At 42.7% G+C, this 18559-nt stretch overlaps 2 protein-coding genes across 2 annotated transcripts; both read left to right on the top strand.

Annotated features, from left to right (window-relative positions):
- Window positions 1-1656: 1656 nt before the first annotated feature.
- Window positions 1657-14604, top strand: RB195_017368 (uncharacterized protein; the record flags this gene model as incomplete). The annotated part of the gene is made up of 14 exons (XM_064184336.1): window positions 1657-1673; window positions 1762-2185; window positions 3042-3095; window positions 3396-3494; window positions 3550-3629; window positions 7212-7417; window positions 9332-9444; window positions 9495-9686; window positions 10250-10400; window positions 11327-11457; window positions 12043-12220; window positions 13399-13526; window positions 14401-14534; window positions 14595-14604. The coding sequence occupies 14 exons, from the start codon at window positions 1657-1659 to the stop codon at window positions 14602-14604; spliced, it is 1917 nt and encodes a 638-aa protein (XP_064040217.1).
- Window positions 14605-15742: 1138 nt separating this feature from the next.
- On the top strand, window positions 15743-16222 carry RB195_017367 (uncharacterized protein; the record flags this gene model as incomplete). The annotated part of the gene is made up of 2 exons (XM_064184335.1): window positions 15743-16043; window positions 16104-16222. 2 exons carry the CDS (start codon window positions 15743-15745, stop codon window positions 16220-16222), a joined length of 420 nt encoding a protein of 139 aa, XP_064040216.1.
- Between the last annotated feature and the right edge of the window lie 2337 nt (window positions 16223-18559).

Here is an 18559-nt window from a genome sequence, read left to right as displayed (position 1 = left end):
CTGCTCTCTCAATGTATGTCTTCGATGACTTTGCTGGCACTCAGTCGCCAACCTCTTCACGCGTTCCCATGGTTTATACTGAATCGGAGGCGATTTATGTGTTTGCATGCTGAATTCTTTGAAATGATTCTTTTATACCAAAAAAGGCTAGAAGAGAAAATACGTGTATGCCGATATCACCTGGTTTTTTTTTCAATTTCAACATGAAAATGCGAGTGTCGAAGCGAACTTTCATCTTTGCAAAACGTAATACCCTGATCAAAGAAATCCCCGAAAAATATCACAATGACTCCATTTTTTGATAAATTTCTTGTGCGGCAGTGACTGGAATGTTTCCTACTGTCCAAAACAAGAATATACGTCTGATATTCATAAGATCAAAGCAAAAACTCATGTGATTAAAGTTAGGAGCTTAAGAAATTTTGATAGCCCCAATTCGCATTCATCCTGCAAGACGAAACCTTTTGTGTGTGAGTCTTTTTTACACCGCTTAGAACACGTTTTTCTATACCGAGACACCATTTAAAATGTACTACTCAACATTTTTTTATGTTTAATATTACGTAATAACGTCTGATGTCCATTAAACTAAAGCAACACTATTCAGTTCTGCAGAGTGTTTGTGAATGTGGGATTTCAAGAAAAACTGGGGCTGAAACTTGTGCTAACTGCCTTTCAATGAAAGGCTCTTTTAGTTTTTCACAAAAAAAAAAATTGCACGGCGGCTTCTGCTACTTCTCTGCCGTCGGACGCATCAATTGTGCTACCTTTATAAAGCTGTCAAAACAATGAAATTATGTTTCAACCTATAACCAGATAGTTTATAACCTGAGCTATCGCAGTCGCCTGCACGTGTGTAACCAAGTTCTACATCCCACTCTCACCAACATGTGAACTTCATTGAATGGTGTTACATTGATTTCATAGATGTCAAATGCACATTGTTATTTTAAACTGTAAAAATGTTTTAAAGCATTTTTCGAAAAGCGTCACATCAGAAAGAGGGCCTAACACGAAAAATTTTGCAAGATGGAGCGTAAATTAGCTAGAATTGAGATTTTACAAACAACACAGTTACACACCAACAATGAGTAGTGCTGCTTTAATTACGTAATTGCCAGAAGCATATTGTTATTTCAGACAATAGAAAACCTTGCAGACAGTTTTGTATATGAAAGAAAAAGTGGTATCAGCGCGATATTTTGTGGTGAACCTTTTTTTTTGAACAAACGTAATGAATTCTGCAAAAAAAAATAGTTATCTCACCTATCAATCGGATTTTTATGTTGAAGTTGGAGAAAAAAACACGTAATGTGGAAAGATATCTACCTTCTCTCCAGTTAATAGCAGAGTCACAACGACCTGCAACTCTATGCAAATGCGTAAGCGACTTCTCTCGATGCGGGACGGTGAAGCGAGCAGTTGAGATGACGATGGAACCATCGCTTACTGAAGTTGGACAGCAGAGACTATCATAATCCTAGCAGTGATGATTTTGTCAAGAAGGCATAGTTCAGCAGGTCTATCTTTATTCTTTTTTTTATCCAAAAATAAACGTGTGTTGCTTGTTGGAAACGTATCTACGGCTAAATGACCGCTCTTATTTTGAGAGGTTAGTTCATTTTTTCATGAGGTTGCCAGCACGAACGGTTCAACATGTTCCCTGATTTGAAGTGTGTGACTTTTTTCGTGTATGATTTAAATCACGCCTCACTAAGTGCACGTACTTAATGGGCGGTACGTATACGGTACGATATTTAGAAACAGCAGAACAAGGCCATCAGCAGTAAAAGCAGGGAACGGCTTTACGGAAAATGATTATAACAACAATCATCGAAACAAAGCTGGAGTGGAAGACATCGTAGAAGAAAAAACAGATGTTAGCCAAAAGAACTCTCAGAAAAGCTCAGTAACACGGAAAGTAGACGACGAAGATGGAAAGAAAGACGCTGATAACGAAGAACAGTTACAACAGAGAAAAAATGAAGGAAAGAAAAGTGTTGAAATTGCTGAAACGCAGAAAGAAACGCAGGAGGAGGAAGAAACTCCTGAAGTCGGAAAAAGGAACGAAAAAAAGGATGATGACAGTCCTGAAATCCAGTTAAAATCTAAAGTAATTGAGGAAAAAAAAGGTAGTGAGATTCATGAAACCTCTCCATCAGTTCCAAGAAGTGTAGTACCTAAGGTAAGAACTTCACGTATAAAGGGATTTATTCCAGAGTTTGAGCGAAGAGCATGAGTGAGATATGGATTGGGACTCTTTACGGCCCTTGCTGCGTTTTTTGAATGATAACCACGAATCTATCTGGGGTCAATTATCATGAAAGCAGTTCGCTACTTTTTGCATAACGAGTGCTCAAAATAAATGAGGGAGATGGGTGTTAGACGGAAAGTCAACAAGTATCAATCGTTGTGAACATTCTAGTTCATTCTGCGCTGACGAGCCACAGAAGTTCAGTCTTCGCCTGCCTCTGGGCTGCTCTGGGTAGGAGCAGCGCGCCTCATTTATGACTTTTCAGATTACGAGAGGTTTGCGCTGGGCTATGTCTTTGTATTTGGCCACCTTCTTCAAATTCATGCGGATGGGTTCGCATGATTCATGGGCTCTGCTTGTCACGACTTCCTCCTCGAAACCTTCGGAGTCCGAAGTGGACGATTGTCCAAATGACGTTAAGCGACCACGAAAGCGACACATGGATCCATATGCTGAGCAGTACTATAATACCGCAAGCGGGAAACCGTAGCTGAGGACTAAAGTCATCGTTAGAACGCAGCAGTTTTCGACAGGATTTCTGTCCTCTTACAATCTTTCTCCATCGTGCTGCAAAGCGATCCAATTGGCAAGTAATGTGCTGACGCTTCGTGCTAACGATGAATTTCCATTGACACATGATTATAAATGAGTATCAGTTGCTTTTTCGGTAGAGGGTAGGTGAAAAAAAGTCGATAAAACCCCTTTCAATTCTCAGAGCAGTACAAAAACACGTGGTATGAACCGCAATTTCTACTGGGAATTCCAAAAAAAACTTGATATGTTCCAGACCACGAAATTATCTGAAAGAATTATCAAGAAAATTCGGACAGAACCTGTTAAAGTGAGTATTTCTTAGACGATAGATGTTTGTTTAAAGGAAGCGTTCAAGAAAACTATCAATGTTGGGTCCCCACGACTTGCAGATAGGGTTCAAGTGACAGATTGGAGGCATAATAGAAAAACGAAAATGCAGACAACTCCTCATGTGGCATATTTCTGACGAAATGGAACCTACTGGATGTTCTCCAGATTTTAATACATGCGGGGGTGCCAGCTATTAGTGGACGAACCCAACATCGGAAATTTTGTATAGTGTTGCCTTTAATTTGCTGGAGGATAAAAAAGTAAAAACAAAATTAAGGGAGAGCTTACCAGAACACTATTTTTCGCTATTATGTGTACTACAATAGGAGGTTTTCAATTTGGATACAACATTGGATGCATGAATTCTTCCGCAAAAGTAAAGCATTTTTCTGCAAGTTAAGCTCACGTGAGGTTAACGATATAGTGTTAAGATTATCGAAACGTGGATGACGGAGTCACACTCACGCTTATTCGGAAGCAAGCTTGCCACTCTTGAGGCGAATTTCATGTGGTTAGTTGTTGATTAAACATACTAAAGGAAAACACAGGGAAAATCGTCTTCACTTGCCCGCAAAACAAAACAAATGAGATCTCTGTTTACACATTGCTAACAGGAAATTGTCTTTTTCAGAATTCTTATAATGCTGCGATGTCGATACTAATATATTAATGAAAAAATGAGTTATGCATTGTACAGTTCATTGGTGTGTGTGTTGGTGTGTGTGTTGGCACATTTTGGTGTGGAAAGAGATTTCGGCTGATGTCCGCAAAATGGGCCTTCAGTTTTAGAAGTTGCAGAACAAAGGTTCAAACACCTTTTTTAGGTTAGGGCTTAGGCTTAAAGGCATCACCCCACGAATCTGAGGTGGTCGGATTTCAGGTGGAGTATTCGTATACGGGATCGCAGATCAAGGATAGGGGGGCGGGGGCGGTTCCGTCCATTTCTTCCTAATTGCTGTAAAAAACGGCCCAGAAGATACTGCTTCGAGAGTTCCGGCGCGCTATTTTCTACAACGAGCCAGCCGTGTGCAAGCGCCGCATCTTCCGGGACGTGTTTTACGCCAATTAGAAAGAAATGGATGGAATCACCCACCTCTTCATAATCTTCGATCCCATATACGAATACTCCACCTGAAATCCGTACCACCTCAGATTCGTGGGGTGATGCCTTTAAGGACCAAGTCGACATCTTCATCCTTATCCACCTCTTCTCTGTTCCTCACAGAGTTTTTGTAAATGGCCCACTTCTCATACCCAGATGTGGATGAGCATCATGAGAAAGCCCAAAGGGGGAGAGAACAGAAAAGAAAAAGAAAGGAAAGAAAAGGGTGTTTGCTATCTTTTCGCAAACTAGGAAACCAACAGCCGAGTCCCCATTGAGCAAGTTTATGGATCTTGCCATGTGCAATAGTGGAACGGTGAAAAGCAATCGTGTCTCTAACTCCCTTCCAACTACGGGTCCGACCCAGAATCTCGTCGCTTGTGAATGACTTCTCCACTGGTTCACCGACCACTCAGAATCATCACAAAAAAATCAGAGTAACGTCACAAACACGTTTTATAAGAAAATCCATGTCGTATATTTGGATAGGTTGGCTGAATTGACTTTAAACTCAGTGTCAGAGTTGTGGGAGAGAAGCAGGGAATGACGAAGGTAGGCCTGGTCTGGGAGATATCTGTCTTCCATACAAGATTGTAGGGATAAATTGATGCATGACAGTGAGTGTGGTGAAAGTTAGAACTGTGCACTTGGACCCGCTAAGCATTAATATTTATAAATATACACGAGGGGTGGATGTAGTGTAGCGGTTAGAGGTTCCACTTCCTGCATCATCGATCGGAGGTTCGAATCTGCACTAGTGCTCAGCGAGCTTTTCGTCCATCCGGTGTCGATAAATTGGTACCAGACTTGTCTGAGAGGATAAAAACACTGACTTGACTCATCACCTGTCCACCGCAAGTCATTGTATAGACCAGTTACACGTTCGTAAACCTCAAACGATTCTGAATTGAAGTGAACGTGGGAGCGCATCCTAAGCGAGTTGATTAACACCAGACACTTTATCCTTTATCCTTTAAATATACACGAGAAGTACACAGTCACTAAAAACATCGAACGAAAAACAGAGATTAGGAGAAAAGAAGAGACAGATTCGTCATATTTGGTTCATTCAAACATCGTTCTGTCCTCTGCTCAAACTTCATGTTCGGACCACTTTTAATATTGGATCGTGTAGTGGTTTTTACTATTCTGATTCTGAAGGCGAGATTCTTGAATAAAATTTTGTCACTTCGCTGAGAAAACACATCTTTTCGATACATGTATCTATGGTCACGTGGTTATTCCAGTGAGATGAGATTTTACAAGGAAGCTCAGGGTATAAGAAGAATGAACATTGCGCAAATTTCTGCCGTTTTCTTGCTCCAATTCAAACTCCGGCGACAAACAGCGAGGACAGGTCTCGATAACAACCATGCATCTGGTTCAGAAACTATTAATGAACGTATTGCGCTGTAGTGTTTCGCAGCGAAGGAAGCTAAAGACAAATAGTGCCGCATGAAAAAGGGAGTACGATGGAAATCAGTGCACATTGAAGCGGTCTTCGCTCAGTTCATTCAACAAGAATGATCTCTTCCTTTGATCGATCGAGTTGTGATGTGTAATGAATTCTGGATCTTCCATGGTAGCTACATTCTGCTCAGAAAATGCACTACGACAAAGCGCCACAGTACCAATGATGATCTTGTCCACGTTTCACAATATCTCAACTCCCTTAATCCTAGCTAAATCATGAGGGCACGTCATTGCTGCCAGTAATTCAACGGACTGCACTAGAAACTGCACTAGAAACTGCACTAGAAAAGAATGGTCAACAGAAAACGCTCAATTCTCTTGAATGACAACGCTCGTCCGCATTTTGGACACCCGAACCTCCTGACGCCCTATGCTGGGATTTCCCATTCGGCATCCCCATTGCACCGCTCGTCCACCCACCACCACTTCTACGATGACATGGACTACCTTTCGGCGGAAAAAGTCTTACAAAAACTAAGGGGACCAAGGTGCTGGTGATGTCGGGACGAATTCCATTCCACTGATCGCTTAGAGAATCTCACTTTTTTGCAAAAGCAATACATGAAATTGTGTTCTGCTGACAAAGGCATATGGATTCTAAAGATCAACTTTGCAATCAATAAAGTTCCGTGTTTGCTGAAAAAATCATTCGTTTGAGTTCATTTGAGATGGTAGAAAATTGGAGAACCTTATGCAGAACCTAAGATGTTGCACCTATTGTTAGAAACCGTGGTCCAAACCGATGCACAAGATACTTTACCGAACGAGAACCTTATCTGCCGTTCCCCTCGCCATCGACACCAGATAAACAGTCTAGATTGGAACTAAATCCTATTCGCTGGGAAAGGTTGTGTGAGCTGATGCAGTACTGTTGTGAAGTCACATTTTCACGTAATTCCACACAAATTTCTTAGCGGATTTATCTGCGTTAACCATGGTCGTGTGGCTGATGGTGTAGTCTTTTATCAAAGGCATCAGCCCACGAATCTGAGGTGGTACGGATTTCAGGTGGAGTATTCGTATACGGGATAGTAGATTATAGAGAGGAGAGTGATTCCGTCCATTTCTTCCTAATTGCCGTAAAAAAAACGGCTCGGAAGATGCGGCGCCGCACAAGGCTGGCGCGCTCCAGTCGAACTCCTTGCAGAAAATAGTGCGCCAGAACGCCCGAAGCCGTATCTTCTGGGCAGTTTTTACGGCAATTAGGAAGAAATAGACGGAATCACCCTTCTCTCAATAATGTATGATCCCGTATACGAATACTCCACAGGAAATCCGTACAACCCCAGATTCGTGGAGTGGTACCACCCCAGATTCGTGGAGTGATGCCTTTAATGTGGTTGTAGTGGGAATCGCAAATCACAGCTGATACTTTGAGCTTCTGAGGAAAAAACATCATTGCACTTATCACTACCATCTACTACTAACGACGATCATTGTATAGATAAAACCAAATGTTAATGTTACGCTGCTTTAGATACCATAGGAAGAAATGCGCAGTAGATTGATTGATTTTAGGAGCGCAACGGTTTCCATTTTTCCATTTGGTGCAACAATTGGTGGATTATCCGCTGGAGCTCTTGCGGATATTAGCGGTAGAAGAGGTGGACTGCTTTATACAAATATCCTCATATTTGTATCTGCAGCATTAGTTGGTTTTGGGAAAATCACCGGCGTGTATCCAATGATATTTGTTGGACGTCTTCTTGTTGGCATATATGTTGGTAAGTGCTTTTGAAGTACAAAGTTCATAGTAATCGCTCTCGTAATTTGGTTGTTCACAACGTGAAGCTATCCGAGGTCCGCTCAGAGACCTCGCAAAAGCAGTTGAGGTCCTGCGCAACGACTGATTGCGGCTCGTTATTATCCTTAGGATCCAAATGCATCACACGATAGATGCATTGCATTCTATTGCTCACTGGCAGCTCACCCCACTGTCACGCGTAAAATGTGCACGGCATCATACACACAATACTGCACTAATTTGGAGATAATGTGCGATACGGATACGCTACGAGAGGAGCAAAATAGTTTACAGTGAATGAACATATTTTTGTTTCCGCGCTTGCACACTGTTTTGCAGCGAATTCAACCGAATTATTAGAGTTGCGAGTTGCGTAGCTGCGATGATTTGCTGGATTGACAGGGCAAAACCACTTGCTTTGCGGTCGACTATACAAACGACGTCGGTTTCTTAACCGGCAATCTAAGTTCGACTTAACATATGGTACAAACTTATGGTACACGTTTGATGTATTAAACTTACTTCGTGAATTGTGTATGCCAGGGTCAGATATAGTCGCCGGCAAAATCATTTGTCATCTATTAGTTTGCGCTTCAATGACATGTTTGCCGTTGAGCAGCGCATCGCTAGGAACGCAATTTCTTACGCCATACTGGACTAAAAATAAAGTTGTTTTGACTATACTCCCTCCCCCGTCTACTCTCCTACGTACCGAACCTGCTTCGCTGCTTCAAAACTTCTGAGGTCAACTGTTTAGTCGGCACTCAAGTATGCTCAACAACGCAATGTGTTCACCGCAACATATTTTCGTTACACTGCATAAATTTTGTCGTTTTCTCACCCTTCTGCCCTCTTCCCCTCCCCATCCTGTGAAAGTGCGTCGAGCTCAATTGGTTACAAAGATTAATTATCAATTTAAGGATGTTCACAAAACTGGTAAAAAACGCATTAATTTTAATGAAATTACTTTTTTTACAAAAAAGTACGAGCAATGATTATTCCAGAGCAGAATATCTCTGAGGAGAGATCCAATTTATTGTATTCATAACATAATAATATATTCCCTATACGAATTATATAATAACACGCATAGTACTTATAATGAAATATATTAGGGTCAAAACGACATGAAACACGGTGCAATTACGTAAGCGGCTGCGCTCGAAGCGACACGGCAAAGAAAGCGGTTGGAGTCGAAGTGGAACCATCACGATCCGCTAAAAGTTGTGCTAGCAAGGGTCTTCCTCCGATCCTAACCGCCATGGTCCACTGCACCACTTCGAGCGCAGTGGTTCGCGCAACTGCTCGAGCTTCATGTCATTTTTACCTTACTATGGACATTGGAAGCAGGGCAGCGGCTGTTCCCTTGGATTCCCAGTTTCCAGCTATTTCCAGTTCGTTCCATGTTAACAACAAAACATATACTCGCCTCCGAACGTATTCAATCGAGTGAGCGCGCGAAGCGTCCACAACTAGCTCTTTTTTTGCGTAATAAACCCTTCCTCCGCTCTCCAACCTGCATATCGCGACACCCAGTTGAAGATGTTTAGCGACGATTATATCCCGATTATCCCGATTTCGCCCTAGTGATCACCAAGCCTTCCATCCCTCTGGGGTCGATAAATTGGTACCAGACTTGTCTGGGAGGATAAAAACACTGACTTGACACACCGGCTAGCCACCGCAAGTCATTGTATAGGCCAATTACACGTTCGTGAACCTCAAACGATTCTGAATTGAAGTGAACGTGGGACGCATCCCAAGCGGATTGATGAACGCCAGAAACTTCATCCTTTATCTCGATTTGGCGATTTGCAAACTACGCTGCTAAACTGGATTGTTGCTTTTTTTCTGAGCATTTTTGAAGTTATAATGGAAAGGTCTTTTCTTCAAGGTCTTACGGTGATTGTGCCCATGTATCTCTCAGAAGTTGCGCCTCCAAATATTCGTGGAAGGATAGCGTTAACATATCAGCTCCTCATTACAATCGGGATTCTATCTGGGCAAGTACGTGTCGAATCAAATAGGTTTCCATCATCATGAACGCAAACTTTCAGATAGCCGGTCATCCACAACTGCTCGGTACATCCCAGCTCTGGCCGTTCATTTTCGCCATTCCAGTAGTGCCCGCTTTTCTGCAAGTCATGTTTCTACCTATGATTCCTGAATCACCTTACTACAGCCTTTGCGTACGAGGAGACGTCGCTGGAACAATGCAGAATTTGGAAGAACTTCGAGGAAAACAAGACGTAAGCCAGCGACAATATTTGTTTCCGCCTATCGCGTCTCCCAAATTCGTAGCAGCCAAAAAGTTCAGATTCAGTGGATTCTGAGGAATTGAACACAGAATAATCCTTTTTTAACGACAGCTGTATATTTTGGAGCATTTTTTTCTACAGCCTTTATTCATTTATTCTTTTCTCAAGCGGCAAACACAATATTGCTATACTTTCAAAGACTAAAAGTTTAGAGATGAGGCACGCTCGAAGCATACCTCTATCATACCTAACCGGGCTGTCTCTCATAATTAAAGATTGTCATCATAAGCAAAAACACAGAGGATTACGACTACGTATGCCAACTTGGTTTTTATCTTTATACTTCTACACATTTTTCATACTCTTTACTGCTCCGTTTCCGTTTCATCCTGCTTCTACTCCCCGATTTGGATAGTTCAGCATTTTTTATGAGCTCACTTTCAAAGACATTACGATTTTAACGCATAATCGCGTTAAAAGCGTTATAGCTAAATGTATTAACGGAAATTGTAGTCGCTTATATTTCATTTTTACCTGATACTCATTTCTTTCAGATATTTGATGAATATGAAATGATACAAGAAGAAGCATTGGAGTCGAGACGAACCTTGACTGACTATATTACACTAATAGATTTATTCCGTGGTTCACTGAGATTTCGAACGATAATTACAATGGTGATGATGCTTTCACAGCAGCTCGGCGGTGAGTTCTATTTTCGACAGCGCCGTTGACTGCGCCGATATTGCTTACCGTTGGAAACAAGAAATCAGCGCAGGAAGAACGGAGTTGCAGGAGTCATGTATGCAGTCGAAATGGAAGAAAAACTAAGATGACGGGCTCACGCTACCCACTGAGCGCAGTATATGAAACTGGAGAAGAGCTGTTCCTAGGAACATGCAACAGTAGAGGAAATGGTGGAGTTAGTGTCCTCATCAATACGAATATGGCAAAGAACATCGACTCTTTCAAAAAACTTACAACCCGAATCGGGCGTCAACGGATGAAAAGATGTGGTGAAGTGCTAGCACTGACTATCCTCGTCGCTTACGTTCCAACGTCAAGCTACGAAGAGGAAGAAGTCGAAACTTTCTATATGACCGATGCCGCTGTTGTGCCAAAGTTCTGTACGGGATCGGACCGTCGCCTCCGTCGGCCGACCTGACTTGGAACTTGGACTTCTTCGAAATTAATAATTAATATTGCAACCAATGCAGCTGCCCTTAGATTTGTCTGTTGACTAAGAAGAAGAATTAAGCGAGCGAAGGTAGCAGAATTGCACAAAAATCTAAACTTTCACTACAAATCAACATCGTCTTTTAACTTACTATAGGATCAAAAGTGTCTTATAACTATCTTATAAGACGAGCTATCCTATACCATTGTTAATAGATCCGCTAATAATAGCAGGAAGAAAGTGTATGACTGCAAATCCCACACGTTACAAGGAAACAAGACAGTTTCATTGTTGACATCCTGATAGCTATACTTCAAACACTACGCTTACCTGCAGTTTTCAATGCATGAAAATATAAATCCTTTCTTCCAAAGATGTATGTCTCCCAAAAGAAGGCCTCACTCCCTCCATGCTAATTTTTACATCGACAAATCTGAGTCATTCTTTTCTTAAGGTATTAATGCTGCCATATTTTATTCCACTCGCATTTTCAATGATGCCGGATTGGACGAAAAAGGTGCACTCAACGCTACGTTAATGATGGGTGTGGGAAATGTATTATCAACAATCTTTGTTTTCTGGCTAGTAAGTAATTGTTACTTGTTTCGTTGTTTGTTTGGAAAAGATACCGTTTTCGACTAGTTTTATTTAGCCTTGAGCTTCGGTTCTTGTGCTTGGCGCTCAAACTGCATAACTAACAAAGGGATGAACCTGCATTATTTGCGTGAACTCCCCTGTAGTATTCCTGACAGTCTCAGATCCCAAATCAACCAAAACAAAGAACAAAATCAACCAAAAACTAAGAACAAAATAAAATGAATGAAATGGACCTTTTTCTATCGTGACTGTATTCTCTTTTTTTTTTTTTGATAAATTTGCTAGTAAAGAGTGAATGATAGTCAGAAAAGTGGAGAAAGAGAGAGTTGTAAAAAAGCTGAATGCTTGAAAGCCTTGCACGGACTATCTGAGCTAAAAAGCAGTCTGTGGGTTTCCAAAAACACCTCGCATGCAATACGGACCTTTTGAGAGAACTTTGCGAAGAGAGGAAAAGAAAAGTTGGACCGAATTTAGCTTAGCTTTTTCTAATCACCAGAAAACTCTCTCTAGATCATACTGTTAACAAAACTGATCAAAAGAATTCGGATCGGCAAGCAGTGAGCTCTTTTTCAGATTGATAGTCCTTTTTCGGGACGTCGTCCACTAATGATATACGGCATGGTGGGGATGATCATATCAACAACACTACTGGTTATCTCACTTACGTTGAGCAAAACAAAAGACACCTCAGCAACATACTTTTCTATCATTTTCCTCGTTATGTTCGTCGTTTCATTCGCTGTTGGACCAGGTATGCAACCTCTGTACTTCTTCTTGACGTCATTGTCAAGTGTGGTGCTAAGGTAGTTGGATGGGCAGCTCCGTCGCGCTAAAATCGAACTGTGCAAAAAATTTCATAAGGCACTGAAAGCGTTCTCGTTGTTCAACCGTGTCATTCGCATAATGGCTGCTGCCGCTAATTTGTTGACTTTACGCGACTTCACTCCGGTTACTGCGCGGCCTGAGCTTACATCGAAGTCAAAGGAATAATCTGACGAATGGCTTGCTGATCGTGGATTGCTGTAGAAAGAGCCGCAACAGTGAAAATTGCCCTAAGTTCGCCAAATAAGAGTATGACAACAATCCTCACAAAGGCTAACGCAAAAGCTATCGATAGTGGCATCAACTGTTGAGTACAAATCTAAAATGTTCGAGTAAAAGTTGTTACGTACGTGTTTGGTGATAGTGGATCACTATATAAACCATTCTGTCTTTTTTCATATGACATGACCTAGCTATTGATTTTGAAGGTTTGACTAAATCGAAGCAGTAGTTATTTCAATTCTGTCTTTTTTTCCTGGTAGCTTTAGCGAACATGGATCCTCTACGACCAACGCTTACATCTGAGGCCCCCTACCAGCCCATCTATTCACTTCCAGTAACCACAACTTGATTGATGAACTATCGCCTTCTCGAATGCTTCTCTGTTTTTCAAATGAGAAAGCAATTTGCCACTTAAAGGCATCACCCCACGAATCTGAGGTGGTACGAATTTCAGGTGGAGTATTCGTATACGAGATGGGAGACTATGGAGAAGGGAGTGATTCCGTCCATTTCCTCCTAATTGCCGTAAAAAACGGCCCGGAAGATGCGGCTCCGCACAAGGCTGGCGCGCTCCAGTCGAACTCCTTGTAGAAAATAGTGCGCCAGAACGCCTGAAGCCGTATCTTCCGGGCCGTTTTTTACGGCAATTAGGAAGAAATGGACCGAATTACCCCCTCTCCATAGTCTCCCATCCCGTATACGAATACTCCACCTGAAGTCTGCACCACCTCAGATTCGTAGGGTGATGCCTTTAAGAGCAACGTTTCTGTGCCATATGGATGTTTTGCGCGGTTTGATTCTAGCACGACACAGTGCTCCGCTTAACTACCTTAGCATCCGATCACGCAAGTTATCAACACCTACCGGAACTTGACCATTTTTCAGGATCCGTTGCATGGATCTATACATCCGAGATTTTTTTCACGAATGCTCGAGCAAATGCCAATGCCGTATTGACGGTAACTAACTGGGGCACAAATTCTATAGTCAGCTTCGCCTTTCTTCCAATTGTGGCACGTTGTTTCTGTTTTCTTTTTAGAAAAAATATGAAAAAAATAGTGCAAAAAAGTCAGTTCTAGTTAACGAATAGGACAAGACAAGCCCCCTCAACAAGTGGTACGGATTTCAGGTAGAGTATGCTTATACGGGATCGTAGATTATGGAGACCGGATGGTTCCGCTCATGTCTTCCTGAATCACTGCAAGTAGCCGTCACCTGAATGTTGTTTTGTACGATGACTTATATTGCAGCGCGCCACCTTTGCACGCGTAGCGTCTCTTACTGCCTATGAGGGATTCTCCGAATTGATTTTCGATGAATCGCAGGGTGGAGGCGGCGCAAGGGGTGCAGCGTTGCAATAGATTGCGTCGTACAAAACAGCATTCTGGGGGCGGCTGTTTGCAGTGAGGCTGGAGAGATGAGCGGAACTACCCCCGTCTCCATAATCTACGACTCAGTATACGGAGACTCCACCTGAAATCCGCACCACCTCAAATTCGTGGTATGCTGCCTCTAAGAGTGGTCCTTTTGCCGCGCAAGCGGCTGGGCTCGAAAAAGTGTGGTTGAGCGTAGAGGTTAAGATCGAGGTAGGACCCTCGTTTGCTGCAATCGGAGAACAGAAATGAATGCTTTCAGCTGAATCGCCTACGCAGCTAAGCTTCGGGTAAGACCCGACAATAATCGAGATCAAATCATACACAAATTCATCCCTTCGGAAAAATGCGCACCTTCCTTTCAGACCTATCCTTCATCCACCACATCGTAGCCCCTGCTGATCGCTTGGCTTGAGGAAATCAAGCGATTAGTATGAGTTACTATGAAATTTATTCTAATTAACCCTTTGATGAACTGAGGATGTAATTCCTTCCAAAATTCCTCTATATTTAGCACTATATTGGACAATATTCATTCCTCATATTCACTTTTTTCACGATCATTTTCGTAATTTTCTTGTGCAAGTATATGCCAGAAACCCGTGGGAAAACTGTTGCACAAACAGTGGCCTATTTCGAGGGATTAAAGTGAGTTAATACATGTCAGTGAGTGAGAAAAAATGGGCACATCAAATTTGATGTTTTCAGGGTAGACTAATGGTTTGACGGAAGAAGTTAACATGTGGTTGCATTACATTGTATGAACAAATCAAATTACTTTCTTACCTTATAAAAGTGTGCTGTGTTACTGAAATAAAACTGTTCTCAGCAGTTACTTTGTGTTGTTTTTCTACTCCTTCACTGATGTGTGCATAGATCTCCAAACCATGTACTCGTGAAAATTGAGAAAATGAAGCAGAAAATTATCAGATTCTCGAATAAGTTATTACCAAACTAACGTATTATGGATAGCTGATGGAAAACATAGAGTAGGCTACGATTAGGAGCGTGCCCTCGCCTAATCTCCCGTAAGCCTTCCTGAAAAACGGCGTTCGTTCCTACAAGGTGCGAGAAAGCGCTCCGCCCTTCTGCATGCGCAGCGACCACAAGCGATCGCTCGATAATCAATGAGGTCTTCACATTAGCCTATACAAGTAAACCCAATTAATAAGCTGTTGACCTCGTAGGAACAAACGCCGTTCCCTTGCCGCTTTCCAGACGATTGGTGTGAATTGAGCGTAAAGGATAAAAAGAAGAAAGTGTTTGTCGTTACTCAATCTGCTTGGGATGTGCCAACGCGATCACTTTAGTTCAAAATCGTTTGACTTTCACGAACGCGTGTCTAGCGTACACAATCTTCTGGGGTTAACCGCCAAGTCGGTGGTTTTCTCCTCCCAGACAAGTCTCTTACCAACTTATCGACCTCAGAGAGATGAAAGACTTGGTTGGCACTAAGACGGTCCCAAAGCATCGATCAATTATCCAGTCCCGGATCCTCCTACCGATTTCGTGATACGCTTTTTTCAAATTTTATAGCGTATTTCCTCAATTTAATCCCACTAATATTTTGGTTACCGTGACGTGAGTAGAAAGGAGGGTTGCAGGTGTCATCTAGGCTATAAAAACGTGGTAGAACTAGGATGGCGATCTGTACTTATAACGCATGTACGGCTACATCGGAAGCAGCCATCGAAGATGATCTGATGACGCAAGCTAGGGAGTTAAGCACGTCATTAGACTGAGCGATGATCAGACAACACCAGCCTCTCAACGCCATATATGAAATTGGAGATCTGTTCTTAGGAACATGAGACAGTAGAGGAGGTGGTGGAGTTGGCGTCCTTGTTAATACGAGTATGGCAAAGAACATCGACTCCTTCGAAAAACTTGCGACCCGAATTGGACGTTTGCGGATGAGAAGATGTGGTCCAACCCCAGCTTTGACTATTTTCGACGCTTACGCGCCAACATCAAGCTACAAGGAGGAAGAAGTGGAAGCTTTCTATATGGATCTAGATAAGTTTTACAGAGAAACCCTAGCTTCCAGGTCATTGTTGGTGATTTTAACGCCAAAATTGCCCCGAGAAGAACGCCTGAGGAACTTCACATCAGGACCCACTGCCTACAATGGAGCGTGCAGAGGGAGAGATTTTACGGGTTTGTAATGACGACTAAGGCCATCCACGGAAACCTGCGGATCCAAAAGCCCTCCTCTAGACACTGGACGTGGAAGTCACCCGGTAGAAGGTACTGTGATGAAATTGGCAGCATCATCGTCAGTAGAAGTTCTACATGACGGATTTTGCTGCTGTGCCAAAATCCTGTACCGAATCTGACCATTAACTTCTTCGAGGAAGATTCTCCTTTGCTGGAGAGGAGAGAAGGCCACAAATTTCAAAAAGTCGAATCTCATAATCATCATCAACTGAGACCTCTTTGCTTGGCTGGTTGGTTTTTGGGAAGATACCGCATTGGACAAGATCGACGACCAATGTGATGGGTGTCGTAGAACGACTTCACGACTGTACGAGAAAAGTGCAGAGTTTTTAGACTACCAAGACCATCTGTCTTGGTGGTCTAAAAACTTTTACTCCATCTGTCTCCGGAAACTAGAGCAAAACTAGAAAGTCATTCACTTCTACTCAAATTTCTTTGACGGCCACGTCCAGTTGCCTCTTCGCCATCTGAGTGAGGATGTGCATATCATTCCAGAGGTCCTCCCTTCCAAAGTCAATTACGATTCGTCACCGACATGCATCCATGTCGAGTCGCACCTCGTCCGATCCCACAGTCCTTATCAGTAGACTGCAAGGTTCTTCTCTTATTATCTGTCATAATGCAAGGTTCCCAAGAAATGGAAAAGCAGCAAAACCGTGTTGTTGCATGAGAAGAAAATTATCTCATCATCAATCTGCTTACTGTCTTTCATCTACAAGCTCTTCACAAAAGTAACCCTAAACAGGATCGAGAGATGATTAGATGAAGGACACTCACCCGAGCATGCAGGGTTTGGAAGAGAATTCAGTACGACTAACCACATAACTACCGACAAAATTTCACCTAGAATATTCACGGCCACTCTCGACAACGCAATACGAAACCTGAAATGGAACAAAATGAAAGTGAAGGTTGATGGTCGGCAGCTACTTCATGTGCGCTTGCTGATGACGTAACTCTGACAATATCTGGCATCACTCAAGCGTAACGAACGCTCGTCGAATTCGACGAAACATACAGATGTATCGGTGTTCAGCTGAATTTGCAAGAGACGATGAAACGGGTGGGTCACCATTAATGCTCAACGGAACGAACATATCCAAATATACCAGTTGTCTGGATCGCGAAATGAATATGGAGAACGCCCTGACCCCAAGCGGCTTTGAGAGCTTATAGGAGCTTCGAGGATGTAATGAACAAGAAACAGAAACAACTAGAAACACTGCGATCCGCGCTTACCTCTTCTTACCGCTTACCTCTTTGCATCTCAGCATCACTGAATGCTCCATCGAAGGAGTGAAGCCAGGAGTATCGCAGTTCGCACTATTGAGAAACGGGATTCGAATTTCTCACCTACATCAGCGATCGAAGATTACGGAAGCCGCCATGTTTGCCGAGGAAAGTAAAATAGGGTGGGTCGGACACGTGATGCGCTTCGTCGACAACCGTTGGGCTGGAGCCGTGAGTGGCAGCGTTTCACGCGATATTGAACGCACTACAGATCCCTAACGCGATGGCCCTACTTCTTTGTGAAGTCCTTCAGAGAAAATTTCGATTCTCTTAGTGTCCCACGTGAATAGAGGAATCATTCGGCGAAATTGGCACGCGTTCGGGATAAATAGAAGGATTACTAGACCTGTCTGAAAATCAGCGAGAGTCGAGGTGATCAAGGTGAACATTTTGTTGTCGTCGTTGTCAGAACCTGTGAAGTCATTTGAAAAATTTTTTTCTCAAATTCCACTTATGACCACAAAGCAGAGCTGATCAGAAAGCAAAACCAAAAAAGACTAAATTGGTATGATTACCTCGGTAGCCGCGCTGTCGTGGCAGACGAGGTGACCATTGCGAGTATTCGTGCGATAGAATTACTCCGCCAAAACTAACCAGGATGAACAATAAAACAAATATGATCCGGTACACCTAGCACCTGTTCAAAATGCCTCTAGAGGTCTGCGAACTACAAATTCAGGTTCGTACAGAAAGAGACATGAGATAAGATATGATCGCTGTGCTGATAAATGTGTTTTCATGGCATTGCCTATAATGAGCACCGGTGCACAACTGTGACCAATTAGCTGGGCTTATGACTCTCATGTGATCCTGTAGCGGTTATATCCGCGTAATGGTATGAATACCACTACGGGTTTTGATCTACAGGATCGCGTGAGGGTCATATCCGTTCTAGTACTAATCTCTTAGTGTTGAATTGGAAAAGGTCCTCAAATAGGCGATGACGAATTAACTATAGTAGGATCAAAACGACATGAAGGACGGTGCTGTTGCGCAAGCTGCTGAGCTCGAAGCGGTGCGGTGGAGGGTGGCGGTTAGAATCGAGTGGGATCCATGCTAGCACCTCTCAAAGCTGCTGTTCACAACGGTCTCACCGCGACTCCAACCGCTATCTCTATCGCTTCGTGTGGAGCGTACTCCCTTATGCAACTGCACCATGCTTCATG

The sequence above is a fragment of the Necator americanus genome, chromosome II (genome assembly GCF_031761385.1).
Source record: "Necator americanus strain Aroian chromosome II, whole genome shotgun sequence".
Classification (NCBI taxonomy): Eukaryota; Metazoa; Nematoda; class Chromadorea; order Rhabditida; family Ancylostomatidae; genus Necator; species Necator americanus.
This window is presented reverse-complemented; position numbering and strand designations above follow the sequence as displayed.